This window comes from Esox lucius, chromosome 23 (genome assembly GCF_011004845.1).
Source record: "Esox lucius isolate fEsoLuc1 chromosome 23, fEsoLuc1.pri, whole genome shotgun sequence".
NCBI classification, from domain to species: domain Eukaryota; kingdom Metazoa; phylum Chordata; class Actinopteri; order Esociformes; family Esocidae; genus Esox; species Esox lucius.
This window is the reverse complement of record NC_047591.1, coordinates 688,213-716,063: the sequence shown is the minus strand read 5'-3', so window position 1 is coordinate 716,063 and position 27,851 is coordinate 688,213. Positions and strand designations below refer to the sequence as shown.

The 27,851-nt window shown below is 37.9% G+C and overlaps 1 protein-coding gene across 2 annotated transcripts; it reads right to left on the bottom strand.

Annotated features, from left to right (window-relative positions):
* Nucleotides 1–260: 260 nt before the first annotated feature.
* si:ch211-196c10.15 lies at nt 261–7,484 on the bottom strand. 2 transcript variants are annotated; one of them, XR_004575206.1, is made up of 5 exons: nt 4,180–4,952; nt 3,866–3,976; nt 3,544–3,741; nt 3,266–3,401; nt 261–1,590 (listed from the first exon to the last, which is right to left on the bottom strand). XR_004575206.1 is itself a non-coding variant. In XM_034290011.1 (3 exons), the coding sequence occupies exons 1-3, from the start codon at nt 7,394–7,396 to the stop codon at nt 3,967–3,969; spliced, it is 285 nt and encodes a 94-aa protein (XP_034145902.1). In that variant the 5' UTR covers nt 7,397–7,484; the 3' UTR covers nt 3,772–3,966. The 2 variants fall into 2 exon arrangements, 1 of the variants encoding a protein (XP_034145902.1); XM_034290011.1 differs by lacking the exons at nt 261–1,590; nt 3,266–3,401; nt 3,544–3,741 and adding an exon at nt 7,222–7,484 and having other exon boundaries at nt 3,772–3,976; nt 4,180–4,279.
* Between the last annotated feature and the right edge of the window lie 20,367 nt (nt 7,485–27,851).

Genomic DNA, 27,851 nt, shown 5'->3' with positions numbered 1-27,851 from the left:
AGTGACAGAACGATACACAAGATAAAAGCAATACTTACTAAGCCTAAAGATATCAATGATAGGTTTCTTGAATATTATACTGATTTGTATACCTCAAAGACCACTTCAGACTCTGTAACTATTAATGCATTTTTAGATAAATGTGAATTTCCCAGACTGAGTGAGGAAGATTGTGATTCCTTGAACTCTGACCTCACAATTGTAGTATTCTTACGTTCTGCTAAGAACCAATCGCATTCCAGAAATATTGCATTGTTTGTTCTTATTGGCTATAGCATTCGTCAGCAATGTTTTATGCTCTAGAAAGTTCAGTGTGTATGCTGCCGCTGAAGAGTGAGCACTGATGTAACGTATCTGAAAGTTGTTAATAAAACCTCATGGTATAAGTTAGTCTGCGTGATCCCAGAGCCTCCTTGAATATTTCTACATCTTAACGAAAGTACAACATGGTGTCAGAGTGAACGGATCAGACAAACAAGGATGGATATCGCTGGAGTTCCAATGCCCACGATGAACTGGGATGCAACTAACCTGCCAGAAGCATGGCGCAAGTTTCAACAGCACGCGGAGCTGATGTTCAGCGGACCCCTGAAGAGAAAGGGTGAGGAAGAGAGATGTAGTTATCTTCTCCTATGGGTCGGAGAAAAGGGCCGTGATATTTTTAATACTTGGTCACTGTCCGAAGACGAAGCAAAGATCATAAAGTCATATTACGACCGTTTCACGGCATACGTTGAACCTAAAGCGAACGTGATATTTGCACGTTATAAATTCCATGAAAAAATACAGGGAGACCGCGAGCCCTTTGAGCAGTTTGTGACAGACCTGCGTCTGCTTGTGAAGGACTGTAATTATGCAAACAGTGACAAGATGATCCGCGATCGCATCGTGTTCTGAATACATTCACCGAAAGTGAGAGAGAAGCTTTTGAATGTAGGCTCCGAGTTAACGCTCGAAAAAGCAATAGATGTCGCTAGATCTCATGAGTTGGCGCAAGCACAGCTAAAAACAATCTCAAACAGCATGAGTGCTTCACGTGACCATTCAGTGCACGCAGTCTTCCGCAACACATCAAAGGGTGCCGTTCCAAAGCAACGCAACGCTAAATACACAAAGAAATACAGCGACAATTTGCAACATAGAAATGCTACCCCAGTACACCACAAAGGATGCGGATACTGTGGAAACAAACCTCACACTGATCGATCTCACTGTCCTGCAAAAGGAAAAGTGTGCAAAATATGTGGTAAATTAAAACACTTTGCAAAAGTCTGTCGCTCAAGCTGTGAGAAAACTGTCCATGTAATAAGTGAAGAAAACTCAGACCAAGTTGATGAGTATGATGAAGAGCTGTTTATTGATTCAGTGACACAGGGCAGACAGAGTTCAGACGCAGAGCAAGCTTTTGTGTATATTAAAGTAGGTCCAAGACAACTTGAAGTTAAGTTTAAGCTAGACACTGGATCATCTGCCAACGTCATTCCCCTGTACGAGTATGACAAGCTGAACACTCAGTGCAATCTGCAGCCGACATCTCGCCCATTGTTTGGCTATGGTGGTGAACGCCTGGCGGTAAAAGGCAAATGTGACCTGAAATGCAAGCACAAAGACATTGAGATGGTCATGACATTTTATGTAGTCGACACAAGCGCACCTCCTGTCATAGGTCTAAAAGGATGCATCGATTTTGGCCTCATCAAATTAGTACTATCAGTTACGGACACAAAGATGGATGTGCCGATATTGAACAAGTTTGCAGATGTTTTCAAAGGAATTGGACTATTTCCTGGTGAGTGTACCATACACTTAAATCCACATGCAACCCCAGTAGTCCACCCACCCAGACGCATTCCTCTCGCACTGCGCAGCCGCCTTAAAATGGAGCTTGAGAGCATGGAAAGACAGGATGTCATTGTTAAAGTCACAGAGCCTACCGAATGGGTTAACTCTATGGTTGTGGCTGAAAAACCACGCACAGGTCAACTAAGGGTTTGTCTGGACCCAAGGGACCTTAACAAGGCAATTAAGCGACCTCATTACCCACTGCCTACTCTAGAAGACATAACGTCCAGGTTAGCTGGTGCCCGATATTTCAGTGTCCTAGATGCTAGATCAGTTTATTGGGCTATTAAGCTTACCGAGGAATCTTCAAGGTTGACCACTTTCAACACACCTTTTGGGTGATACCGTTTCCAACGTCTTCCCTTCGGATTGATTTCTGCCCAAGATGAGTTCCAGCGAAAAATTGATGAAACTTATGAAGGTTTGAATGGGGTCATGGCCATTGTTGACGATATCCTCATCCATGGAAAAACCAAAGCTGAACATGATGAAAACCTCCACGGCATGCTGCAGCGCTCCAGAGAGAGAGGAGTCAGGCTCAATCCAGAAAAAAGTATCATCTGTGCTACAGAGGTGAGCTATTTTGGACATCTCCTCACTGCTGAGGGAGTAAAGCCTGACCCTGCCAAAGTTGCTGCTGTGAGAGACATGGAACCACCTAAAGACAAAGGAGAACTCGAGACAGTGCTAGGTATGATCAACTACCTCTCCAAATTTGCACCTGGCCTTTCTGATGTCAACGCACCACTGAGGCAGCTCCTAAGTGAGTTCATTTGGGTTGCCCAACATGACAAAGCATTCGAGAAGATGCTGCTCACATCTGGACCAGGCCCAGTTTTGGCCTATTTCGATCCTCTCAAAGAGATCAAGTTACAGGTCGATGCTTCTAAGTATGGGCTCGGGGCAGTGCTGCTGCAGGATGGAAGACCTATCGCGTATGCATCAAAGTCACTTTCTGAATGCGAAATCAATTATGCTCAAATTGAGAAAGAACTTTTTGCCATACTATTTGGTTGCAAGCGTTTCCATCAATACATCTATGGGCGTCAAATCATTGTTGAAAGTGACCACAAGCCCCTTGAGTCAATAATGCGGAAAGCCCTGGCATCAGTTCCCCCAAGGCTACAGAGGATGATCCTTCAGCTCCAAAAGTACAACTCCACCATTGTGCATCGACCTGGCAAGGATATCCCTGTTGCAGACACATTGTCCAGAAAGTGAAGGTATGGACATTCAAGTGCACACAGTGTACAGCAGTCTTCCTGTCAGTGACTCAAAATTGGAGGAAATCAGAGCTCAAACGGAAAAAGATCCACAGTTTCAGACTCTGAAAGGAGTGATACTAAGAGGTTGGCCTGAGGAAAAGAGGAAGTGTCCCGTGAGTGTGTCAGAATTCTGGAACCACCGTGATGAGCTTTCCTACCTGCATGGAATCATCTTCAAAGGTGAAAAAATTGTCGTTCCCACAAGTCTTCGTTCAGACATGCTGTCATGTGTACATCCCAGTCACTTAGGCATAGAGAAAACCAAGCAGAGAGCCCGTGACATCATGTTCTGGCCTGGGATGGGGAAGGAAATAGAGAACATAGTTAAGAAATGCTCAATCTGCATCACATTTCGGCCTTCCAACACCAAAGAGCCTATGATCAGTCACAAAATTCCAGATAGGCCATGGCAGGTATTGGCTACTGATTTGTTCACCTGGAGCAATGAGGATTATCTTGTGACAGTAGACTACTACAGCAGATATTTTGAGCTGGACAAGCTCAGCAGCACCACCTCAACTGCTGTGATAGATAAACTAAAAGCTGCTTTTGCCCGACATGGCATTCCAGAGGCTGTCATCTCAGACAACGGCCCCCAGTACAGCTCGGGTGAGTTTGCGACGTTTGCCAGAACCTGGGGATTTAAGCACACCACCACAAGTCCATATTACCCGCAAAGTAATGGACTAGCAGAGAAATCTGTGCAAACCGCAAAGATGTTGCTGGAGAAGGCCAAGGCTGACAAAAGTGATCCACACCTCAGTCTCCTGGAGTATCGCAATAGCCCTGTTGATGGTTTCAAGTCCCCAGCTCAGCTGTTGATGAGTCGCCGTCTGCGGTCAACCCTACCAAACACCAATCAGCAACTCCTGCCAAAAGTCGTCAGAAGGAAGGATGTCAGAGCAAAGAGGTTGCATAAACAACAGGATCAAAAAAGCTATTATGACAGATCGGCCAGACCTTTATCTCAGCTCAAAGAAGGACAGGCAGTTAGAGTACAAGAGCAAGGATACTGGAAACCAGCCGTTATTGTCAGAGCAGCCAACACTGAGAGATCATATCAAGTGCGTACCTCTGATGGACGGGAATATCGGCGAAACAGACGCCACCTCCTGGACACAAAGGAACCTCAGGACAGTTCTGACATCTCTTTAGGTCATGATGGTGCTGAGCTATGGGAAACACCAATCAACAGTGCACCACACAGTGACATTACACACACACCTGACCACACTGATGATCTGCCCAAATCCGTCATGTACAGATCCAGGTACGGACGCCAGATTAAACCCAGAGTTATTCTGGATCTGTGATTGTACAAGGGTGTAGGCGGATCGCTGCCCTTAGAAAAAAAAAATATTGTTCATAATGTTCAATGCAGTTTGTGTTTTGTCTTGTGACAATCCAATAATATATGAACACCTACAGTATACCAGTACTTTGCTATAATAATACATGTGATTTAGTTTGTGCATGTGACTCTTGTAAGCTATATGTTTATTTCATATAATGGGGTTTTGCAATAATTTCCTTGCATTGTTTTATTTCAAAAGAAGGGGGATGTAGTATTCTTACGTTCTGCTAAGAACCAATCGCATTCCAGAAATATTGCATTGTTTGTTCTTATTGGCTATAGCATTCGTCAGCAATGTTTTATGCTCTAGAAAGTTCAGTGTGTATGCTGCCGCTGAAGAGTGAGCACTGATGTAACGTATCTGAAAGTTGTTAATAAAACCTCATGGTATAAGTTAGTCTGCGTGATCCCAGAGCCTCCTTGAATATTTCTACATCTTAACGAAAGTAAAGATGGCAGAGGTTCGGAGCGCCATTGCCTCCCTAAAGAGTAATAAGACACCCGGTCCTGATGGACTTCCAGGGGAATTGTACAAAACATTCAGTGAGAATTTATCCCCGTACCTGATGAAATTATATGAACATGCTCAGATACAGGGTAATTTACCCCCCACCTTAACTGAGGCTGTGATCACATTAATTCACAAAAAAGGGAAGGACTTAATGTCGATGGGAAATTATTTGCCAAAATATTAGCTAACAGGCTGAATCCTTTATTGGGAAAGCTAGTTCATAAGGACCAGACGGGTTCATACCAAATAGGAGTGCTACTTTTAATCTTAGACGTCTTCTCAATATTATATATACAAAGAGAGGTCCACCCACTGATCTTGTCATACTTGCACTTGACACCGAGAAGGCATTTGACCAGATTGAGTGGTGTTACTTATTTGAAGTTCTTAATAGGTTCAAATTTGGAAATAAGTTCCTGTCATTAATCAAACTAATTTACAAGAATCCTACGGCTCAAATCCTAACAAACCGTACAATATCCTCCCTGTTTAGCTTACATAGAGGGACAAGGCAGGGGTGTCCACTATTCCCTTTAATCTTTGCGTTGGCTATTGAACCTCTAGCTCAATGTATTAGAATGGAACCCCAGATTTATGGCTACTCCACCAAAGACACTAATAGTAAGATATCATTATACGCAGATGACATCCTTTTACATATAACGAGGCCTCAACGTACCATCCCTAATCTTCTCGACAAAATGAACCTGTTTGGGACCTTTTCGGGTTATCGGATCAATTGGTTACAAAAGCGTTTTAATGCCGGTCCAAATGATTGACTTAACACACCTAGATCACTTTCCATTTACAGTCTCTCCAGAGAAATTGACCTATTTGGGGATAGAAGTGACAAAACAGTACTCATCTCTATTCCAGGCAAACTTCCCCCCTCTAATAGAGCGATTACAGACTAGAATATTATTCTGGGACACGCTCCCAATTTCTTTAATTGGGAGAATCAATGCTGTAAAGATGATTTTCTTCCCACAAGTGTTATACCATATTCTATGGCCGCAGTCCTACTAGCTCCAGCCGCGGTCAATAAGTCCCTGTGTAATAACAATCCCATCATTCAAAGCATGATCTGTACCTGGAAACAAATCAAGACCACCTTTAATCTTAAACCAATCTCTCTTCTGTTACCCATCACTAGAAATCCCACATTTGCCCCCTCCACTCTGGATGGAACCTTTTCTACATGGAGTGAGAAGGGTGTCCAATGTATTGGTGACTTATACGTGGGAGGTGTCTTTGCTTCATTCACGCAACTACAGAGGAAGTATGAGCTGGGGAAGAATAATTTCTTTCATTACCTACAAGTTAGGGACTATGTTCGGAAATACTTAAGAGAATTTGAGACTGAACCACAATCTAAAATAGACGACTGTCTGAAATTGTCTCCTAACGGACGTAAAATTACATCCTGTGTCTATTACAATCTCTTACTAATAAGCTCCCCGTCAACTGAAAAGTATAAAAGAAAGTGGGAGGGGGAATTTGGTGAATCCATTCCAGGTGATTTATGGAAATAAAGTCTTGAAAACATACATAATTGTTCAGTTAACGCAAGACATTGTCTTGTCCAATTCAAAATTATACATAGACTTCATTATTCAAAAGAGAAACTACATAACATATACCCAGAAGTGTCACCCATTGTTGATAAGTGCCACTGTTCCGTAGCAACACTTCTCCAAGTGTGGCACAACAGCGTTTTCTCTCTTATTGCTTCATAATAGCAAAGAGATTAATCTTGTGGAAGAGCGCAACTGTACCTACCTCTAAGATGTGGTTAGAGGATTTAACTAAGACACTTCATTTAGAAAGAATGAGATATACGTTGAGAAACAGACTCAACTTATTCAATAAGACATGGAAACCCCTCATATCATACCTAAATCCAGTATAACAGTCTGCATCCTAGCACACGATATATGACAATGGTAATGGTTTTAGAGTGATGGTCTCTATGGGGAAGGGGGGAGATAAATGGGAGGGGGTTGGACGGACGGATAGGGGGTTGGGATACCGTGGGGGATAGTGGTCAGTCTGGTCTTGTTTTGTTTTGCCTTTTAATGTACCACTTTAAGTTTACTGTTTAATTATATTTTTATTTATTATTGTACATTTATTTTATATTTTTGCATTTTGAATTAGTTATCAAATAAGCTATCAGAATGTACAAGTGAATTGTATGTCAAATCATATGCTTTAATAAAAAGACATTTGAAAAAAAAAATCTTTCAAACCATGTATTTTAAGGTTCCAGCGTCTCTTGTAACGCTCCATCTCCGTGACCTTATCTTTTAGTTCCTCATCCTTTACAAGATGGGGCATTTCTTTTTCTATCACTTGAATCTTGACTTTGTATTCTTTAATCTCAGTGGCATTCAGCTCCACAAGTCTGGTAACATTAGCCACCATGACAGAGTTTTCTCTCAGCTGGTCACCGAAGCAGTCAATCCTGGAGGTGTGCTTTTCTATAGCTTTAACAAGGGACGCGTTTGGCACTTCAGACGAATCCTGTGGGGTTTTTACCTTCGAAGGAGGCACTGCACCTTTCGTCGGAGTTGGAGGGGAATTTTTCCTCTTTGTCCCACCACCACTGGTTGTAACATCCATCTGCGCGTAACCGTGGTCCGTGTTTGCTTGGCCTGAGGTAACGTTAGCGGCTGATCTAGCATCTGACTTTCCGTTTGGCATTTTCAGGTTAAAACTTCGATTGGGCTTTAAATATCTGGAATGAAGAGTTTCAAACCCTTATTTAAAAGTTCAGTTAACTGTTTCGAACTTTTAAACCAATCACATTGATTTTTTAAGCAAATATTCCAGGGCAGGTGAACAAGAGCTCAGAAAGTGCTGCTTGCCCATTCCGCCATCTTGCCGGGATCCAAAAGAGCTAGTAAACGTGAACTCCCGGCATTAATATGAAACAAAGTGTACACGCCCACAAGCAGCTAGCGATGAGCGAATCAAGCGAAAAGCCAAAAAGCAGGTGAACATCCACCATCAGACTGCTTTCAGATGACTCCCACGTATATAATGGTATAGCCGCGCACACATTTTTAACGAACAGCTAGTTTGACAGAGAATTTGATAGGTTGACCGCAGTGACATTTAGCAAACTCTAGGAACAGATGTTTGTCACGATTACAGTTAAGTCCAGTGCTGTTCAAATCTGTTCCTAGAAATAACCTGAATTTGTTTTTCATCCAACAGATTATTTGTAGGATACCTCTCAGGTAAACTCATTATTCTTTGTGTATTAATCCATTAGCATCTGTTCAATATTTTACAATTAAATTAAATATGAATGTTGTTTAAACTTACCGTTAAACAACAACACAAACATTTAAGTTAAACAGCTCTTGCAAAATGAAACTGAATTGATTAAGACATCAAATCTAAGTAATCATTAACCAGAAAAGGAACCAAGCCTAGTTCAGTCGGCCCGTGACTAGAAGTGATGAATGCTGTTGCCCTTTGAACCTAGGCCTCCCACGTTAGAGGCAACGTTTACCGACATTTACCATATAGTGTCTCAAAATTAGATAATTTTCTCACACATTAACATCACGCCAGGTTTGAATATTTCGCTAGACACCATTAAGCATTGACTAGCGTTTCTTATTAAGTTAACTTCCACCACAATTAGAATATATTAATTGTATGGCTTAATAATAAGAAAGGAATAAGAATTCAGCAATTGCTAGCCATACTGAAGATGAAATTTACACAGCCATATTCTATTGAATTTCAATGCACAACGCTAGTTTTTCTTTCATTCCTGAATGACATTGATACAATAACTATCAATAAATTTTTTAATTTCATTTTATTTATAAAGCCCTTTATACAACAGCAGTTACAACAGCAGTCTAAGCAGTTTCCCTGCTTAGACTGCTGCCCCCGCGACCCGGCCCCGGATAAGCGGAAGATGATGCGATGCGATGCAGTTGTCACAAAGTTCTTTTACAGAGACACCCGGCCTTAAACCCCAAGGAGCAAACAACAGTAGTGTTGAATTTCAGTGGCTAGGAAAAACTCCCTAAGAAGGCCGAATTTTAGGAAGAAACCTAGAGAGGACCCAGGCTCAGAGGAGTGACCAGTCCTCTTCTGGCTGTGCCGGGTGAGATATTAAGAGTCCAATTAGAATAATTAATAAATTTATCTGGGTAAATCCAGAGTCTATTTAAAATTAGAGTATGACCAGATGGACAAGGACAGGGACAGCAACGAGCCCCCCAAACCAGGTACTCCGCAGGTGTGGACCAGGACCTCATGTCCTCCTAAAGTAAAACTATCAATATAGGATACATTAACTTACTTTTTCGTCAAGTGAAAAGTAAAGAGAATCATGGAAACCTACTTTTACTGCCCAAGGGGATACAAAGATGATAGTGAACTATATACAATTGGATTTAGGGTATAGAGCAAAAACCCTTTGATTTTATCGAAAATCTAACTTTTCGTTTAGTAGAGCCCAAGATAATCCGTGTATCATTCTTTTCATATTCAATTGAGAGTCCAAAATCGAAAAAAATAAAAAAATAAATGGTTATTTCTTTATTTGTTCAAGAGTCTGATACCAAAACACAAATAACGGTGTCTTTGCTTTGACTACATGTTGAAAAAGCGCTCTAGTCTGATTATGCGTGTACCAATGTAAAATTAAATGGTATTTTCCTAAATCATTTAATTGTATTTTGTTTCAGGATTAAATTATTTGATAACATACAACTGAAATATATTAATTTGAAGACTGAAGTGTCCCTAAAAAAGTTTTTAATGTTTTGGTTACACTCAAGAATGAGACACTGGTGGTTTAGAAAGCTGGTTAGTGCAGGTATAATACATACACATACATAGTCATACTCACTATGCTTGCCATGGTCAGTTTTTCTTTGAGTAGCCATTGCTTGGTTATATGTGATACAGTAGAGGGCCATCATAAGGAGGTTGATGGTTGAGAATGCTGCTTATTGCAGTTACAATATAGTTGATCTGAGCGCTACATGTTACAAAGTGAAACACGCCTCCCTTTTGCAAGTTTATACAGGATTACCATTTATGAATATTCAACATATTAAACAAATATGAACATGCTGTGTAAGGTAAATTGTGTGGTGGACCAGTGAGCAACAACTTCAGTGTCAGCTAAACTGTTCTGAAGGTCCTTTGCCGAGACCTGTGGGTTCTGCTGTGTAGATCTGACCAGTTTTCAGACAAATCATTATAATGGTTTCTCCTTCCTTTGACTTGCACTGTTTAATTTAACAGCACTGTTCTAGAAAATTGAAATTGGTAACTGGAAGTGTTGACTTTTTTATAGCCTGTTGCAGAAAGGTGGCACGTTTCAATTTGCCTCATGTAGAGGTCAGGTCAACATCTGTTTACAGAAATATTACTTTTTCCAGGAGTGCCTAGAACAAGCTAATTTTTTATTCTAGAGTAATGACATGGTTATGGATTTAAAACATTGTTGGGAGGAATATAAGTGTTACATTGATCATCTGAGGCCTAATTTAACCCTTACCCTAAAAGTTGATTCAATAACATAAATTACAAGTAGAACAGATCCAAAAGAGCACAATAGACATTACTGAAAGTCAATAAATAAAGTCCAAAAGCATGAAGTTAATGGCATAACCTAAAAACTAAATGTTTTATGATATGCCAGTTAGACAATTAAACATTCAGTCACCTGATCAAATACTGAAAACATTACATTCCAAAACTGACAAAACTAAACTGTTTCTTTATCTACTGTGTATTCAGCTTAGCCCGGATTCTGTAGGTTTTGGTTTCATCCTATCATGTTGTATGGCCAGGTGAACACTTCCAAAACACTGTCCAGTTTACTCTTTCTAAACAACTGATGTTTCGTGTCTCTTTTTCTCATCAAACTTTATTGTGTTTTCTGGATCTTGTAATTTTTGTTGTGTGGAAACCAGCATTAGCAAAATTAGCATCATCAATAAAAATAATTAACAGAGAAGTTCAAAAGGATCCTTTTGTCTATTTCATCTATGAATGCTTCAGTGTCTTCAAAAACATGAATGGGGAGAGAGCTTCTTGTTCTTCCTCTAGCTTTGACACCTCACTGAGCATCTGCACAGCACCCTGTATTTCCTCATCATTCAAGGGTGAGGACTTGTACCCGGTCTCAGAAGAGGCCCGTGTTGTCATTTACCCAGGCAACAGCATCCCACAGGTCAACAATGCATCTTGGCAACTGAAATGAAAGATCACAACAATCACATAGAAGTAGAGGTGTACAAAGTAAAAGTACTCAACTGGGTTCGGCTGTGTTCACCACTTAAGGGAAGTATCTAATTAAGATCTAAGTAACCAGGTAAAGGGAGTTCAAAACTAACCAGTGATCAATAAAATAAAAAGGAAGAGTGTAAATTATCAATTAAGGTCATTGGTTAGTTATGAACTCTGTTTAGGTAATTTAGCTCATCCTTAGCAACTTCCCAAAACTGGTAAACACAGCCAAATACTTCTACTTTTTACACCACTGCATAGAAGATGGCCATGATACATTATTATTGTGTTTACATTTCTAAATAACGACAACATAGTGTTTATGAATACAAATAAATTATGATTTTGCCTGCTTGCATACAGTAACATGCATCTTTAGCTAGTTATAACTAGCTAATACCCTAATAAACTAGTACCCTAATTAACTAGAGCTGACTAACAAGTAGCCTACCTCTTCGCGTAGCTAGCTATCTTTAAACGTAGTTATAAGGGTTGCCATGTTTTCTGTGTTCTGTCACTGGCAAGCTATTCAAATCTCAGATTCAAAGAATTTAGTAGATAATCGATCTTAGTGAACATGCTAATAATCCCTAAATATACAGGTGCTGGTCATAAAATTAGAATATCATCAAAAAGTTGATTTATTTCAGTAATTCCATTCAAAAAGTGAAACGTGTATATTATATTCATTCATTACACACCAAGCGTGCCGCACAAGCCCTGAAAAGTGAAGCCAAAACGTCTCGATCGCCCCCTGGTGAGTGGTCCCAGTATAGGTCATAAACCCCGCCCTCCCCATGTTATTCAATGGGACGCGAGACCAACTAAACAATTAAATTACCCTTCAAATATCTTTTTTCCGAAGCTGGTTTCTGTCATTTACTGTAGTTTGTATCACGCTAATGTAAATTCAAGAGTTTGTTTTTAAAATAAGTTGGTTTTTAGTTAGTTATTTAATGCTCTAAAAACGGTGGTGTGACGTCGTGATTCACAGCTGTGATTGACAGCTATCTGAGCCGAGGAGCCACTGAATCTTCGGAGGACTGAGGAGATTGGAACTTTACATTTAATCTCTAAATTTCTATAATTGATATAATTTCACACGGACATAATGGGTTGTTCTGCAGTACATTGTGCTAACCGATCTGGCATTTCCAATCGCTCTTTGAATTCTTTTCGGTAAGTTAAATTTATAAGCTATTTAATCAGTAAATAAATGTAATGGGCTAGCTAAAGTTAGCTAAAAGACAACAAGCCTCGTTAATAGCCATGTTAATAGCTAGCAGGTGATCGTTAGCTAGAAGTTACCAATTATTTTTGTATTAGGCCTATTCGAAATTAAGGTTAAACATGATGTAAGTTAGGCTATAACATATCGTCTAGGTTTAACAAGCAACGGTTGTACTGTACTTGGACTTGCGATTGATTACGGTATGCGCATTCTGCGAGGGAGAGTGAGGGCGGGGCACAGGGGTGAGGCCGTTGATTTTGCGGCTTTATGGCTTTACTTCCTGCTCGCTACTGCGCATAACTACTGCGCAGAACTGGTCCCAAGATCGCTATCTGCGCAGACGCAAGTCCAAGATGTCAGCGCCGTATCGGGACACTGGCGGCTTCAGTTTTCACCAATGGAAAAGAGCGAAAGGGCGTCGTCCATGTTACACACAGACTGATATATTTCAAATGTTCATTTCTTTTAATTCTGATAATTATAACTGACAACTAATGAAAATCCCAAATTCAGTATCACTGAAAATTTGAATATTACTTAAGATGAATACAAAATAAATATTTTTTGAAATGTTGGCCAACTGTATGAACATGAAAAGTATGAGCATGTACAGCACTCAATACTTAGTTGGGGCTCCTTTTGCCTGAATTACTGCAGCAATGCGGTGTGGCATGGAGTCGATCAGTCTGTGGCACTGCTCAGGTGTTATGAGAGCCCAGGTTGCTCTGATAGTGGCATTCAGCTCTTCTGCTTTGTTGGGTCTGGCGTATCGCATCTTCCTCTTCACAATATCCCATAGATTTTCTATAGGGTTAAGGTCAGGCGAGTTGGCTGGCCAATTAAGAACAGGGATACCATGGTCCTTAAACCAGGTACTGGTAGCTTTGGCATTGTGTGCAGGTGCCAAGTCCTGTTGGAAAATGAAAACTGCATCTCCATAAAGTTGGTCAGCCTCAGGAAGCATGAAGTGCTCTAAAGCTTCCTGGTAGACGGCTGCGTTGACCTTGGACCTCAGAAAACGCAGTCCACTCTTTGTGAACCTCTCCCACATTTTTGAATGGGTTTTGTTTCACAATCCTCTCCAGGGTGCAGTTATCCCTATTGCTTGTACACTTTTTTCTGCCACATCTTTTCCTTCCCTTCGCCTCTCTATTAATGTGCTTGGACACAGAGCTCTGTGAACAGCCAGCCTCTTTAGCTATGACCATTTGTGTCTTGCCCTCCTTGTGCAAGGTGTCAATGGTCGTCTTTTCGACAGCTGTTAAGTTATACCCCCGACTTGCGGTCTGCACATATACTCTCCTCCCATGGTGTCGATACCAAATTACTAAATTATCAAGTGCAGCACAAGAAGTCAGTAACTTCCGGTTCACACAAATTGATCAAATTAAATATCTAAATCATATTCGGGCCGTGACCCGTTTTTTTTATTTCCTCTTTTTGATCTGAACATAAAATGTAAAGTACGAAAATTAAACCGTATTTTGGAATCCGATTCTTGAACATATAACGAAATAACAAATATTTTTCTTTTTTCTTTTGTATATGAAAAGAACGAATGATACAAGGATTAAACGTTTTGCAAAACGCTCTCGAATGTCTGTTCAGTAGTTTAGGGACCATCATGAAAGTGCAATACCTCTGATTCAATGTCATTAAAAAAATATATTTTATTTTGTATCAACCTAATAATACCTGCCCCTGTAGAGGAAAATCATAGGCACAGACACTTGTTGTGATATTAAACAAAACTATAATTTTCACCATTTATTTTGATTGTTGAACCTTATATATTTCATTTTTTAATAGATTCATATAGAGGTGACATATACACCTACAACCACTTGTATGTTGGTAACTGACCTTTAGATTTGCCCTTTTACATTTCAATTATTATATCAGAATTGATCCTTCTATACAATACGTTTTTTAATAGCTCAATATCCATATGAGCTAGAGACCTACAAACAAGTGTGGTCTGTTCCTTTACCTCTATTCTGAATGGTACACCTTTTTTATTAATATTTATTATCTGTATTTCATTTTATAAATGCATGGATTATTACAACTCTATTACCTAGTTCACATGAACTACTTTTAATAGCTTCCAATCCAGATGACATGGACCTCTAAAACCACTTGCATTTTCTTCACTGACCTTTCTTGTCAAGAGTATGCCCCTTAGATTTGACATTTCAAATGTTCGTTAATTTACAGGAATTTATCTTTCTAAACAACTATTTTTAATAGTTCACTATCCATATGAGTTAGAGATCTACAAACAAGTGTGGTCTGTTCCTTTACCTCTCCTCTGAAAGGTACACCTCTTCCAAATTCATTGTGTATTTCATTAAAGAATTACATGCATTATTACAACTCTATTACATAACTTGCATTAACTATTTTTAATAGCTTCAAATCCAGATGACATGGACCTCTAAAACCACTTACATTTTGTACACTAACCTTCCTTGTCAAGAGTACACCCCTTAGATTTGACATTTTCGATTACAGTGAATTTACAGGAATGTATCTTTTTAATAGCTCACTATCCATATGAGTTAGAGATCTAAAACAATTGTGTTGTTTATCTTTACCTCTCTTCTGAAAGATACACCTCCTGCTTTTTTCCAAATTCATTATGTGTATTTCATGAAAAAATTACATGCATTGTTACAACTCTATTACCTAACTCACACAGTGTTTTTAATAGCTTCCAAACCAGATGACATGAACATCTAAAACCACTTGCATTTTGTTCACTGACCTTCCTTGACATTTGACATTTTCCTTAATTTACAGGAATTTATCTTTCGAAATCACTCTTTTTTAATAGCTCCAAATTCATTATGTGTATTTCATGAAAAAATTACATGCATTGTTACAACTCTATTACCTAACTCACACAAAGTGTTTTTAATAGCTTCCAAACCAGATGACATGAACATCTAAAACCACTTGCATTTTGTTCACTGACCTTCCTTGACATTTGACATTTTCCTTAATTTACAGGAATTTATCTTTCGAAATCACTCTTTTTTAATAGCTCACTATCCATATGAGTTAGAGATCAACAAACAAGTGTGTTGCGTTTCTTTACCTCTCTTCTGGAGGGTACTCCTCTGATATTTTCCAAATTCATAATCTTGCATTTATTTTAAAATTACACACATTATTACAACTCTTCTACCTATTTCACATGAACTATTTTGAATAACTTCCAATCCAGATGACATGGACATCTAAAACCACTTACCTTCCTTGTCAGCAGTACAAGCCTTTTATTTTCTATTTTCAATCTCAATAATTTTACAGAAATAATTTTTTAACAGCACACTATCCATATGAGCTAGATATATGGCATGTTCTTTTCCCTCCACTCTCAATGGTACAAATTGAATTTTTTATTCCAATATTTGTTCAATGTTTACATAACACAACTACATTTTAAATTTTGAACAATAATAAGTTATTGACTTACAGTGGGGAGAACAAGTATTTGATACACTGCCGATTTTGCAGGTTTTCAAACTTAAAAAGCATGTAGAGGTCTGTAATTTTTATCATAGGTACACTTCAACTGTGAGAGACGGAATCTAAAACAAAAATCCAGAAAATCACATTGTATGATTTTTTTATAATTCATTTGCATTTTATTGCATGACATAGGTATTTGAGTATGTTTCAAATACTTATGTCATGCAATAAAATGCAAATTAATTACTTAAAAATCATAAAAATCTGGATTTTTGTTTTAGATTCCATCACTCAGAGTGGAAGAGACCTTCCATCCATCAAGGCCTCTGCATAAATCTTTGGCTAGAAATCAGACAATAAATATAATTACTGAACATTCCCTCCCTTGTCACCCACTTTTACAGTTTGTAACTGGACAAATATCAGAATAAACAAATAGTAAATATTCTAATAGGAATTATGTTCTGAGTTTCAGATATTATTATAATTATTATTTTCTTTCTAATTTATATATGTTACCCCCTTTTTCTCCCAACCCCACTGTACAACCGTGTGCCACCACTACAACAGTCCTTGCGGAGTCATAGATCGCCACAGGCATCCCCCGAAACCTTCTTTACACCCTCTCCCCCTTAACCATGAAGTCAAAGTTAGCCAACACATTGGAGAAAATGCTCGCTGACATTACCTTATATGCATGGCCAGGTCAGAGGCACCCGCCCCGCCAGAGATGTTGCTGGAACACGGTGGCACAAGGAAATCCTCTATGCCGATTACCTCCCCCAAGTTGACACCAGCCCAATATGCACCACCCTACCACAATTGACAGTTGGCATGACCGGGGCTCGAACCCACAGCCAGAGTGGAGTTTCACATTTATAACTACTAAGTCAAATGTGTGAATTAAATACAAACAAAAGCTGCAACAGAAAAATAACTTGTAGGTGAGGAATGTTAACATAATTGTTTTATTATTTATTAATTCCATCAATATATTGCAATAATCGCTGGAGCAAAATAATCATTGCAAGTAGGTCCACAGAGTAAGAGGCACTGTGATCAATGACTCCAACTAGGCAAATAAATGGATGAAATTAGATAATGTCTGGTTTCAGTGCAAGCATATTCTGAATACACTAAAGTCGCAATGTCAAACTGGTTCCACAGAGCGCCGAGTGTCTGCATGTTTTTGGTTTTCCCTCTAAATTGGTTCCCAGTTCAGATCTAAACAACCAGATGAGGATAGAAACTAATCAATTAATGGCCTAATTAATCAAGTACGAGGTGAGAGTGACAACCTGCAGACAATCTGGCCTCAGTGGAACCGATTTGACACCTCTGCACTAAAGAATGAAAACAATTTACACACATAAAAAAAAATAATAAGAAGAAATTAAAAAATGTGAAACATTGCATGAAATTTGGTTTAAAAATAAAAAGGTGTACCGTGTTTGTAGATCTCTAGCTCATGTGGATAGTGAGGTATTAAAAAACAATTGTATAGAAGGATAAATTCTGATAAAATCACTGAAATTGAAAATGGCCAGTCAGTGAACAAATGCAATTGGTTTTAGATATCCATGTCATCTGGAATAAAATAGTTCATATGAATTAGGTAATAGAGGTTTATTAATGGGTGTAATTTTAAAATACATTCAAGATTATGAATTTGGAAAAAATCTGAGGTGTACCTTTCAGAACAGAGGTACAGGAAGACAACACACTGTAGATCTCTAACTCAAATGGATAGTAAACTAATAAAAAAGAGTTGTTTAGAAAATTCATGTAAATTCACTGCAATTAAAAATGGAAAATCTAAGGGGGCGTATTCTTGACAAGGAAGGTCAGTGAACAAAATGTAAGTGGATTTAGAGGTCATGTCATCTGGATTGGAAGCTATTAAAAATAGTTCCATTCTTGTCTAATACAGGCTTCTAGTTGCTCAACTGTCTTAGGTCTTCTTTGTCGCACCTTCCTCTTTTTGATGCGCCAAATGTTTTTTTTTCAAAAACCAAACAATGCCTGTTGACTTTCCCAGACGTGGCAGATTAGATTTGTTAATCCATGGTCGACGTCCGCGATATCGCGGACAGTGCTCATTTGCATAAATATTTCGAAAAATAGATTCGCCATAATCGTCCGATTCCAATGGTATATTATTTGTAGCCACTTTCCCGAAGCGTTCCGTGTATAATTGGGGTTTTCCGTGTATAATATGGGTTGTATAGTTGTATAGTTTGGGTTGCTATGAGAACTTTTCACCAGGCAACGACATTGCCTATTCATCTTAGAAAGGCTCATTTGTACATCAGAATAAATATTACAAGCGTGTACATCAATGTGTACCCAATATGCACCACCCTACCACAATTGACAGTTGGCATGACCGGGGCTCGAACCCACAGCCAGAGTGGAGTTTCACATTTATAACTACTAAGTCAAATGTGTGAATTAAATACAAACAAAAGCTGCAACAGGAAAATAACTTGTAGGTGAGGAATGTTAACATAATTGTTTTATTATTTATTAATTCCATCAATATATTGCAATAATCGCTGGAGCAAAATAATCATTGCAAGTAGGTCCACAGAGTAAGAGGCACTGTGATCAATGACTCCAACTAGGCAAATAAATGGATGAAATTAGATAATGTCTGGTTTCAGTGCAAGCATATTCTGAATACACTAAAGTCGCAATGTCAAACTGGTTCCACAGAGCGCCGAGTGTCTGCATGTTTTTGGTTTTCCCTCTAAATTGGTTCCCAGTTCAGATCTAAACAACCAGATGAGGATAGAAACTAATCAATTAATGGCCTAATTAATCAAGTACGAGGTGAGAGTGACAACCTGCAGACAATCTGGCCTCAGTGGAACCGATTTGACACCTCTGCACTAAAGAATGAAAACAATTTACACACATAAAAAAAAATAATAAGAAGAAATTAAAAAATGTGAAACATTGCATGAAATTTGGTTTAAAAATAAAAAGGTGTACCGTGTTTGTAGATCTCTAGCTCATGTGGATAGTGAGGTATTAAAAAACAATTGTATAGAAGGATAAATTCTGATAAAATCACTGAAATTGAAAATGGCCAGTCAGTGAACAAATGCAATTGGTTTTAGATATCCATGTCATCTGGAATAAAATAGTTCATATGAATTAGGTAATAGAGGTTTATTAATGGGTGTAATTTTAAAATACATTCAAGATTATGAATTTGGAAAAAATCTGAGGTGTACCTTTCAGAACAGAGGTACAGGAAGACAACACACTGTAGATCTCTAACTCAAATGGATAGTAAACTAATAAAAAAGAGTTGTTTAGAAAATTCATGTAAATTCACTGCAATTAAAAATGGAAAATCTAAGGGGGCGTATTCTTGACAAGGAAGGTCAGTGAACAAAATGTAAGTGGATTTAGAGGTCATGTCATCTGGATTGGAAGCTATTAAAAATAGTTCCATTCTTGTCTAATACAGGCTTCTAGTTGCTCAACTGTCTTAGGTCTTCTTTGTCGCACCTTCCTCTTTTTGATGCGCCAAATGTTTTTTTTTCAAAAACCAAACAATGCCTGTTGACTTTCCCAGACGTGGCAGATTAGATTTGTTAATCCATGGTCGACGTCCGCGATATCGCGGACAGTGCTCATTTGCATAAATATTTCGAAAAATAGATTCGCCATAATCGTCCGATTCCAATGGTATATTATTTGTAGCCACTTTCCCGAAGCGTTCCGTGTATAATTGGGGTTTTCCGTGTATAATATGGGTTGTATAGTTGTATAGTTTGGGTTGCTATGAGAACTTTTCACCAGGCAACGACATTGCCTATTCATCTTAGAAAGGCTCATTTGTACATCAGAATAAATATTACAAGCGTGTACATCAATGTGTACCCAATATGCACCACCCTACCACAATTGACAGTTGGCATGACCGGGGCTCGAACCCACAGCCAGAGTGGAGTTTCACATTTATAACTACTAAGTCAAATGTGTGAATTAAATACAAACAAAAGCTGCAACAGGAAAATAACTTGTAGGTGAGGAATGTTAACATAATTGTTTTATTATTTATTAATTCCATCAATATATTGCAATAATCGCTGGAGCAAAATAATCATTGCAAGTAGGTCCACAGAGTAAGAGGCACTGTGATCAATGACTCCAACTAGGCAAATAAATGGATGAAATTAGATAATGTCTGGTTTCAGTGCAAGCATATTCTGAATACACTAAAGTCGCAATGTCAAACTGGTTCCACAGAGCGCCGAGTGTCTGCATGTTTTTGGTTTTCCCTCTAAATTGGTTCCCAGTTCAGATCTAAACAACCAGATGAGGATAGAAACTAATCAATTAATGGCCTAATTAATCAAGTACGAGGTGAGAGTGACAACCTGCAGACAATCTGCCCTCAGTGGAACCGATTTGACACCTCTGCACTAAAGAATGAAAACAATTTACACACATAAAAAAAAATAATAAGAATAAATTAAAAAATGTGAAACATTGCATGAAATTTGGTTTAAAAATAAAAAGGTGTACCGTGTTTGTAGATCTCTAGCTCATGTGGATAGTGAGGTATTAAAAAACAATTGTATAGAAGGATAAATTCTGATAAAATCACTGAAATTGAAAATGGCCAGTCAGTGAACAAATGCAATTGGTTTTAGATATCCATGTCATCTGGAATAAAATAGTTCATATGAATTAGGTAATAGAGGTTTATTAATGGGTGTAATTTTAAAATACATTCAAGATTATGAATTTGGAAAAAATCTGAGGTGTACCTTTCAGAACAGAGGTACAGGAAGACAACACACTGTAGATCTCTAACTCAAATGGATAGTAAACTAATAAAAAAGAGTTGTTTAGAAAATTCATGTAAATTCACTGCAATTAAAAATGGAAAATCTAAGGGGGCGTATTCTTGACAAGGAAGGTCAGTGAACAAAATGTAAGTGGATTTAGAGGTCATGTCATCTGGATTGGAAGCTATTAAAAATAGTTCCATTCTTGTCTAATACAGGCTTCTAGTTGCTCAACTGTCTTAGGTCTTCTTTGTCGCACCTTCCTCTTTTTGATGCGCCAAATGTTTTTTTTTCAAAAACCAAACAATGCCTGTTGACTTTCCCAGACGTGGCAGATTAGATTTGTTAATCCATGGTCGACGTCCGCGATATCGCGGACAGTGCTCATTTGCATAAATATTTCGAAAAATAGATTCGCCATAATCGTCCGATTCCAATGGTATATTATTTGTAGCCACTTTCCCGAAGCGTTCCGTGTATAATTGGGGTTTTCCGTGTATAATATGGGTTGTATAGTTGTATAGTTTGGGTTGCTATGAGAACTTTTCACCAGGCAACGACATTGCCTATTCATCTTAGAAAGGCTCATTTGTACATCAGAATAAATATTACAAGCGTGTACATCAATGTGTACCCAATATGCACCACCCTACCACAATTGACAGTTGGCATGACCGGGGCTCGAACCCACAGCCAGAGTGGAGTTTCACATTTATAACTACTAAGTCAAATGTGTGAATTAAATACAAACAAAAGCTGCAACAGGAAAATAACTTGTAGGTGAGGAATGTTAACATAATTGTTTTATTATTTATTAATTCCATCAATATATTGCAATAATCGCTGGAGCAAAATAATCATTGCAAGTAGGTCCACAGAGTAAGAGGCACTGTGATCAATGACTCCAACTAGGCAAATAAATGGATGAAATTAGATAATGTCTGGTTTCAGTGCAAGCATATTCTGAATACACTAAAGTCGCAATGTCAAACTGGTTCCACAGAGCGCCGAGTGTCTGCATGTTTTTGGTTTTCCCTCTAAATTGGTTCCCAGTTCAGATCTAAACAACCAGATGAGGATAGAAACTAATCAATTAATGGCCTAATTAATCAAGTACGAGGTGAGAGTGACAACCTGCAGACAATCTGGCCTCAGTGGAACCGATTTGACACCTCTGCACTAAAGAATGAAAACAATTTACACACATAAAAAAAAATAATAAGAAGAAATTAAAAAATGTGAAACATTGCATGAAATTTGGTTTAAAAATAAAAAGGTGTACCGTGTTTGTAGATCTCTAGCTCATGTGGATAGTGAGGTATTAAAAAACAATTGTATAGAAGGATAAATTCTGATAAAATCACTGAAATTGAAAATGGCCAGTCAGTGAACAAATGCAATTGGTTTTAGATATCCATGTCATCTGGAATAAAATAGTTCATATGAATTAGGTAATAGAGGTTTATTAATGGGTGTAATTTTAAAATACATTCAAGATTATGAATTTGGAAAAAATCTGAGGTGTACCTTTCAGAACAGAGGTACAGGAAGACAACACACTGTAGATCTCTAACTCAAATGGATAGTAAACTAATAAAAAAGAGTTGTTTAGAAAATTCATGTAAATTCACTGCAATTAAAAATGGAAAATCTAAGGGGGCGTATTCTTGACAAGGAAGGTCAGTGAACAAAATGTAAGTGGATTTAGAGGTCATGTCATCTGGATTGGAAGCTATTAAAAATAGTTCCATTCTTGTCTAATACAGGCTTCTAGTTGCTCAACTGTCTTAGGTCTTCTTTGTCGCACCTTCCTCTTTTTGATGCGCCAAATGTTTTTTTTTCAAAAACCAAACAATGCCTGTTGACTTTCCCAGACGTGGCAGATTAGATTTGTTAATCCATGGTCGACGTCCGCGATATCGCGGACAGTGCTCATTTGCATAAATATTTCGAAAAATAGATTCGCCATAATCGTCCGATTCCAATGGTATATTATTTGTAGCCACTTTCCCGAAGCGTTCCGTGTATAATTGGGGTTTTCCGTGTATAATATGGGTTGTATAGTTGTATAGTTTGGGTTGCTATGAGAACTTTTCACCAGGCAACGACATTGCCTATTCATCTTAGAAAGGCTCATTTGTACATCAGAATAAATATTACAAGCGTGTACATCAATGTGTACCCAATATGCACCACCCTACCACAATTGACAGTTGGCATGACCGGGGCTCGAACCCACAGCCAGAGTGGAGTTTCACATTTATAACTACTAAGTCAAATGTGTGAATTAAATACAAACAAAAGCTGCAACAGGAAAATAACTTGTAGGTGAGGAATGTTAACATAATTGTTTTATTATTTATTAATTCCATCAATATATTGCAATAATCGCTGGAGCAAAATAATCATTGCAAGTAGGTCCACAGAGTAAGAGGCACTGTGATCAATGACTCCAACTAGGCAAATAAATGGATGAAATTAGATAATGTCTGGTTTCAGTGCAAGCATATTCTGAATACACTAAAGTCGCAATGTCAAACTGGTTCCACAGAGCGCCGAGTGTCTGCATGTTTTTGGTTTTCCCTCTAAATTGGTTCCCAGTTCAGATCTAAACAACCAGATGAGGATAGAAACTAATCAATTAATGGCCTAATTAATCAAGTACGAGGTGAGAGTGACAACCTGCAGACAATCTGGCCTCAGTGGAACCGATTTGACACCTCTGCACTAAAGAATGAAAACAATTTACACACATAAAAAAAAATAATAAGAAGAAATTAAAAAATGTGAAACATTGCATGAAATTTGGTTTAAAAATAAAAAGGTGTACCGTGTTTGTAGATCTCTAGCTCATGTGGATAGTGAGGTATTAAAAAACAATTGTATAGAAGGATAAATTCTGATAAAATCACTGAAATTGAAAATGGCCAGTCAGTGAACAAATGCAATTGGTTTAGATATCCATGTCATCTGGAATAAAATAGTTCATATGAATTAGGTAATAGAGGTTTATTAATGGGTGTAATTTTAAAATACATTCAAGATTATGAATTTGGAAAAAATCTGAGGTGTACCTTTCAGAACAGAGGTACAGGAAGACAACACACTGTAGATCTCTAACTCAAATGGATAGTAAACTAATAAAAAAGAGTTGTTTAGAAAATTCATGTAAATTCACTGCAATTAAAAATGGAAAATCTAAGGGGGCGTATTCTTGACAAGGAAGGTCAGTGAACAAAATGTAAGTGGATTTAGAGGTCATGTCATCTGGATTGGAAGCTATTAAAAATAGTTCCATTCTTGTCTAATACAGGCTTCTAGTTGCTCAACTGTCTTAGGTCTTCTTTGTCGCACCTTCCTCTTTTTGATGCGCCAAATGTTTTTTTTTCAAAAACCAAACAATGCCTGTTGACTTTCCCAGACGTGGCAGATTAGATTTGTTAATCCATGGTCGACGTCCGCGATATCGCGGACAGTGCTCATTTGCATAAATATTTCGAAAAATAGATTCGCCATAATCGTCCGATTCCAATGGTATATTATTTGTAGCCACTTTCCCGAAGCGTTCCGTGTATAATTGGGGTTTTCCGTGTATAATATGGGTTGTATAGTTGTATAGTTTGGGTTGCTATGAGAACTTTTCACCAGGCAACGACATTGCCTATTCATCTTAGAAAGGCTCATTTGTACATCAGAATAAATATTACAAGCGTGTACATCAATGTGTACCCAATATGCACCACCCTACCACAATTGACAGTTGGCATGACCGGGGCTCGAACCCACAGCCAGAGTGGAGTTTCACATTTATAACTACTAAGTCAAATGTGTGAATTAAATACAAACAAAAGCTGCAACAGGAAAATAACTTGTAGGTGAGGAATGTTAACATAATTGTTTTATTATTTATTAATTCCATCAATATATTGCAATAATCGCTGGAGCAAAATAATCATTGCAAGTAGGTCCACAGAGTAAGAGGCACTGTGATCAATGACTCCAACTAGGCAAATAAATGGATGAAATTAGATAATGTCTGGTTTCAGTGCAAGCATATTCTGAATACACTAAAGTCGCAATGTCAAACTGGTTCCACAGAGCGCCGAGTGTCTGCATGTTTTTGGTTTTCCCTCTAAATTGGTTCCCAGTTCAGATCTAAACAACCAGATGAGGATAGAAACTAATCAATTAATGGCCTAATTAATCAAGTACGAGGTGAGAGTGACAACCTGCAGACAATCTGGCCTCAGTGGAACCGATTTGACACCTCTGCACTAAAGAATGAAAACAATTTACACACATAAAAAAAAATAATAAGAAGAAATTAAAAATGTGAAACATTGCATGAAATTTGGTTTAAAAATAAAAAGGTGTACCGTGTTTGTAGATCTCTAGCTCATGTGGATAGTGAGGTATTAAAAAACAATTGTATAGAAGGATAAATTCTGATAAAATCACTGAAATTGAAAATGGCCAGTCAGTGAACAAATGCAATTGGTTTTAGATATCCATGTCATCTGGAATAAAATAGTTCATATGAATTAGGTAATAGAGGTTTATTAATGGGTGTAATTTTAAAATACATTCAAGATTATGAATTTGGAAAAAATCTGAGGTGTACCTTTCAGAACAGAGGTACAGGAAGACAACACACTGTAGATCTCTAACTCAAATGGATAGTAAACTAATAAAAAAGAGTTGTTTAGAAAATTCATGTAAATTCACTGCAATTAAAAATGGAAAATCTAAGGGGGCGTATTCTTGACAAGGAAGGTCAGTGAACAAAATGTAAGTGGATTTAGAGGTCATGTCATCTGGATTGGAAGCTATTAAAAATAGTTCCATTCTTGTCTAATACAGGCTTCTAGTTGCTCAACTGTCTTAGGTCTTCTTTGTCGCACCTTCCTCTTTTTGATGCGCCAAATGTTTTTTTTTTCAAAAACCAAACAATGCCTGTTGACTTTCCCAGACGTGGCAGATTAGATTTGTTAATCCATGGTCGACGTCCGCGATATCGCGGACAGTGCTCATTTGCATAAATATTTCGAAAAATAGATTCGCCATAATCGTCCGATTCCAATGGTATATTATTTGTAGCCACTTTCCCGAAGCGTTCCGTGTATAATTGGGGTTTTCCGTGTATAATATGGGTTGTATAGTTGTATAGTTTGGGTTGCTATGAGAACTTTTCACCAGGCAACGACATTGCCTATTCATCTTAGAAAGGCTCATTTGTACATCAGAATAAATATTACAAGCGTGTACATCAATGTGTACCCAATATGCACCACCCTACCACAATTGACAGTTGGCATGACCGGGGCTCGAACCCACAGCCAGAGTGGAGTTTCACATTTATAACTACTAAGTCAAATGTGTGAATTAAATACAAACAAAAGCTGCAACAGGAAAATAACTTGTAGGTGAGGAATGTTAACATAATTGTTTTATTATTTATTAATTCCATCAATATATTGCAATAATCGCTGGAGCAAAATAATCATTGCAAGTAGGTCCACAGAGTAAGAGGCACTGTGATCAATGACTCCAACTAGGCAAATAAATGGATGAAATTAGATAATGTCTGGTTTCAGTGCAAGCATATTCTGAATACACTAAAGTCGCAATGTCAAACTGGTTCCACAGAGCGCCGAGTGTCTGCATGTTTTTGGTTTTCCCTCTAAATTGGTTCCCAGTTCAGATCTAAACAACCAGATGAGGATAGAAACTAATCAATTAATGGCCTAATTAATCAAGTACGAGGTGAGAGTGACAACCTGCAGACAATCTGGCCTCAGTGGAACCGATTTGACACCTCTGCACTAAAGAATGAAAACAATTTACACACATAAAAAAAAATAATAAGAAGAAATTAAAAAATGTGAAACATTGCATGAAATTTGGTTTAAAAATAAAAAGGTGTACCGTGTTTGTAGATCTCTAGCTCATGTGGATAGTGAGGTATTAAAAAACAATTGTATAGAAGGATAAATTCTGATAAAATCACTGAAATTGAAAATGGCCAGTCAGTGAACAAATGCAATTGGTTTTAGATATCCATGTCATCTGGAATAAAATAGTTCATATGAATTAGGTAATAGAGGTTTATTAATGGGTGTAATTTTAAAATACATTCAAGATTATGAATTTGGAAAAAATCTGAGGTGTACCTTTCAGAACAGAGGTACAGGAAGACAACACACTGTAGATCTCTAACTCAAATGGATAGTAAACTAATAAAAAAGAGTTGTTTAGAAAATTCATGTAAATTCACTGCAATTAAAAATGGAAAATCTAAGGGGGCGTATTCTTGACAAGGAAGGTCAGTGAACAAAATGTAAGTGGATTTAGAGGTCATGTCATCTGGATTGGAAGCTATTAAAAATAGTTCCATTCTTGTCTAATACAGGCTTCTAGTTGCTCAACTGTCTTAGGTCTTCTTTGTCGCACCTTCCTCTTTTTGATGCGCCAAATGTTTTTTTTTCAAAAACCAAACAATGCCTGTTGACTTTCCCAGACGTGGCAGATTAGATTTGTTAATCCATGGTCGACGTCCGCGATATCGCGGACAGTGCTCATTTGCATAAATATTTCGAAAAATAGATTCGCCATAATCGTCCGATTCCAATGGTATATTATTTGTAGCCACTTTCCCGAAGCGTTCCGTGTATAATTGGGGTTTTCCGTGTATAATATGGGTTGTATAGTTGTATAGTTTGGGTTGCTATGAGAACTTTTCACCAGGCAACGACATTGCCTATTCATCTTAGAAAGGCTCATTTGTACATCAGAATAAATATTACAAGCGTGTACATCAATGTGTACCCAATATGCACCACCCTACCACAATTGACAGTTGGCATGACCGGGGCTCGAACCCACAGCCAGAGTGGAGTTTCACATTTATAACTACTAAGTCAAATGTGTGAATTAAATACAAACAAAAGCTGCAACAGGAAAATAACTTGTAGGTGAGGAATGTTAACATAATTGTTTTATTATTTATTAATTCCATCAATATATTGCAATAATCGCTGGAGCAAAATAATCATTGCAAGTAGGTCCACAGAGTAAGAGGCACTGTGATCAATGA

Bases quoted from the DNA above. Each gene is read 5' to 3' on its own strand.
- si:ch211-196c10.15 (XM_034290011.1), bottom strand. From the start codon at position 7,396: ATGGTGGCTAATGTTACCAGACTTGTGGAGCTGAATGCCACTGAGATT. The intron at 4,280-7,221 runs GTTTGAAAGATT...TGTTTCCCATAG, and splicing joins CTGGAACCTTAAAATACATG to CTCAGCACCATCATGACCTA.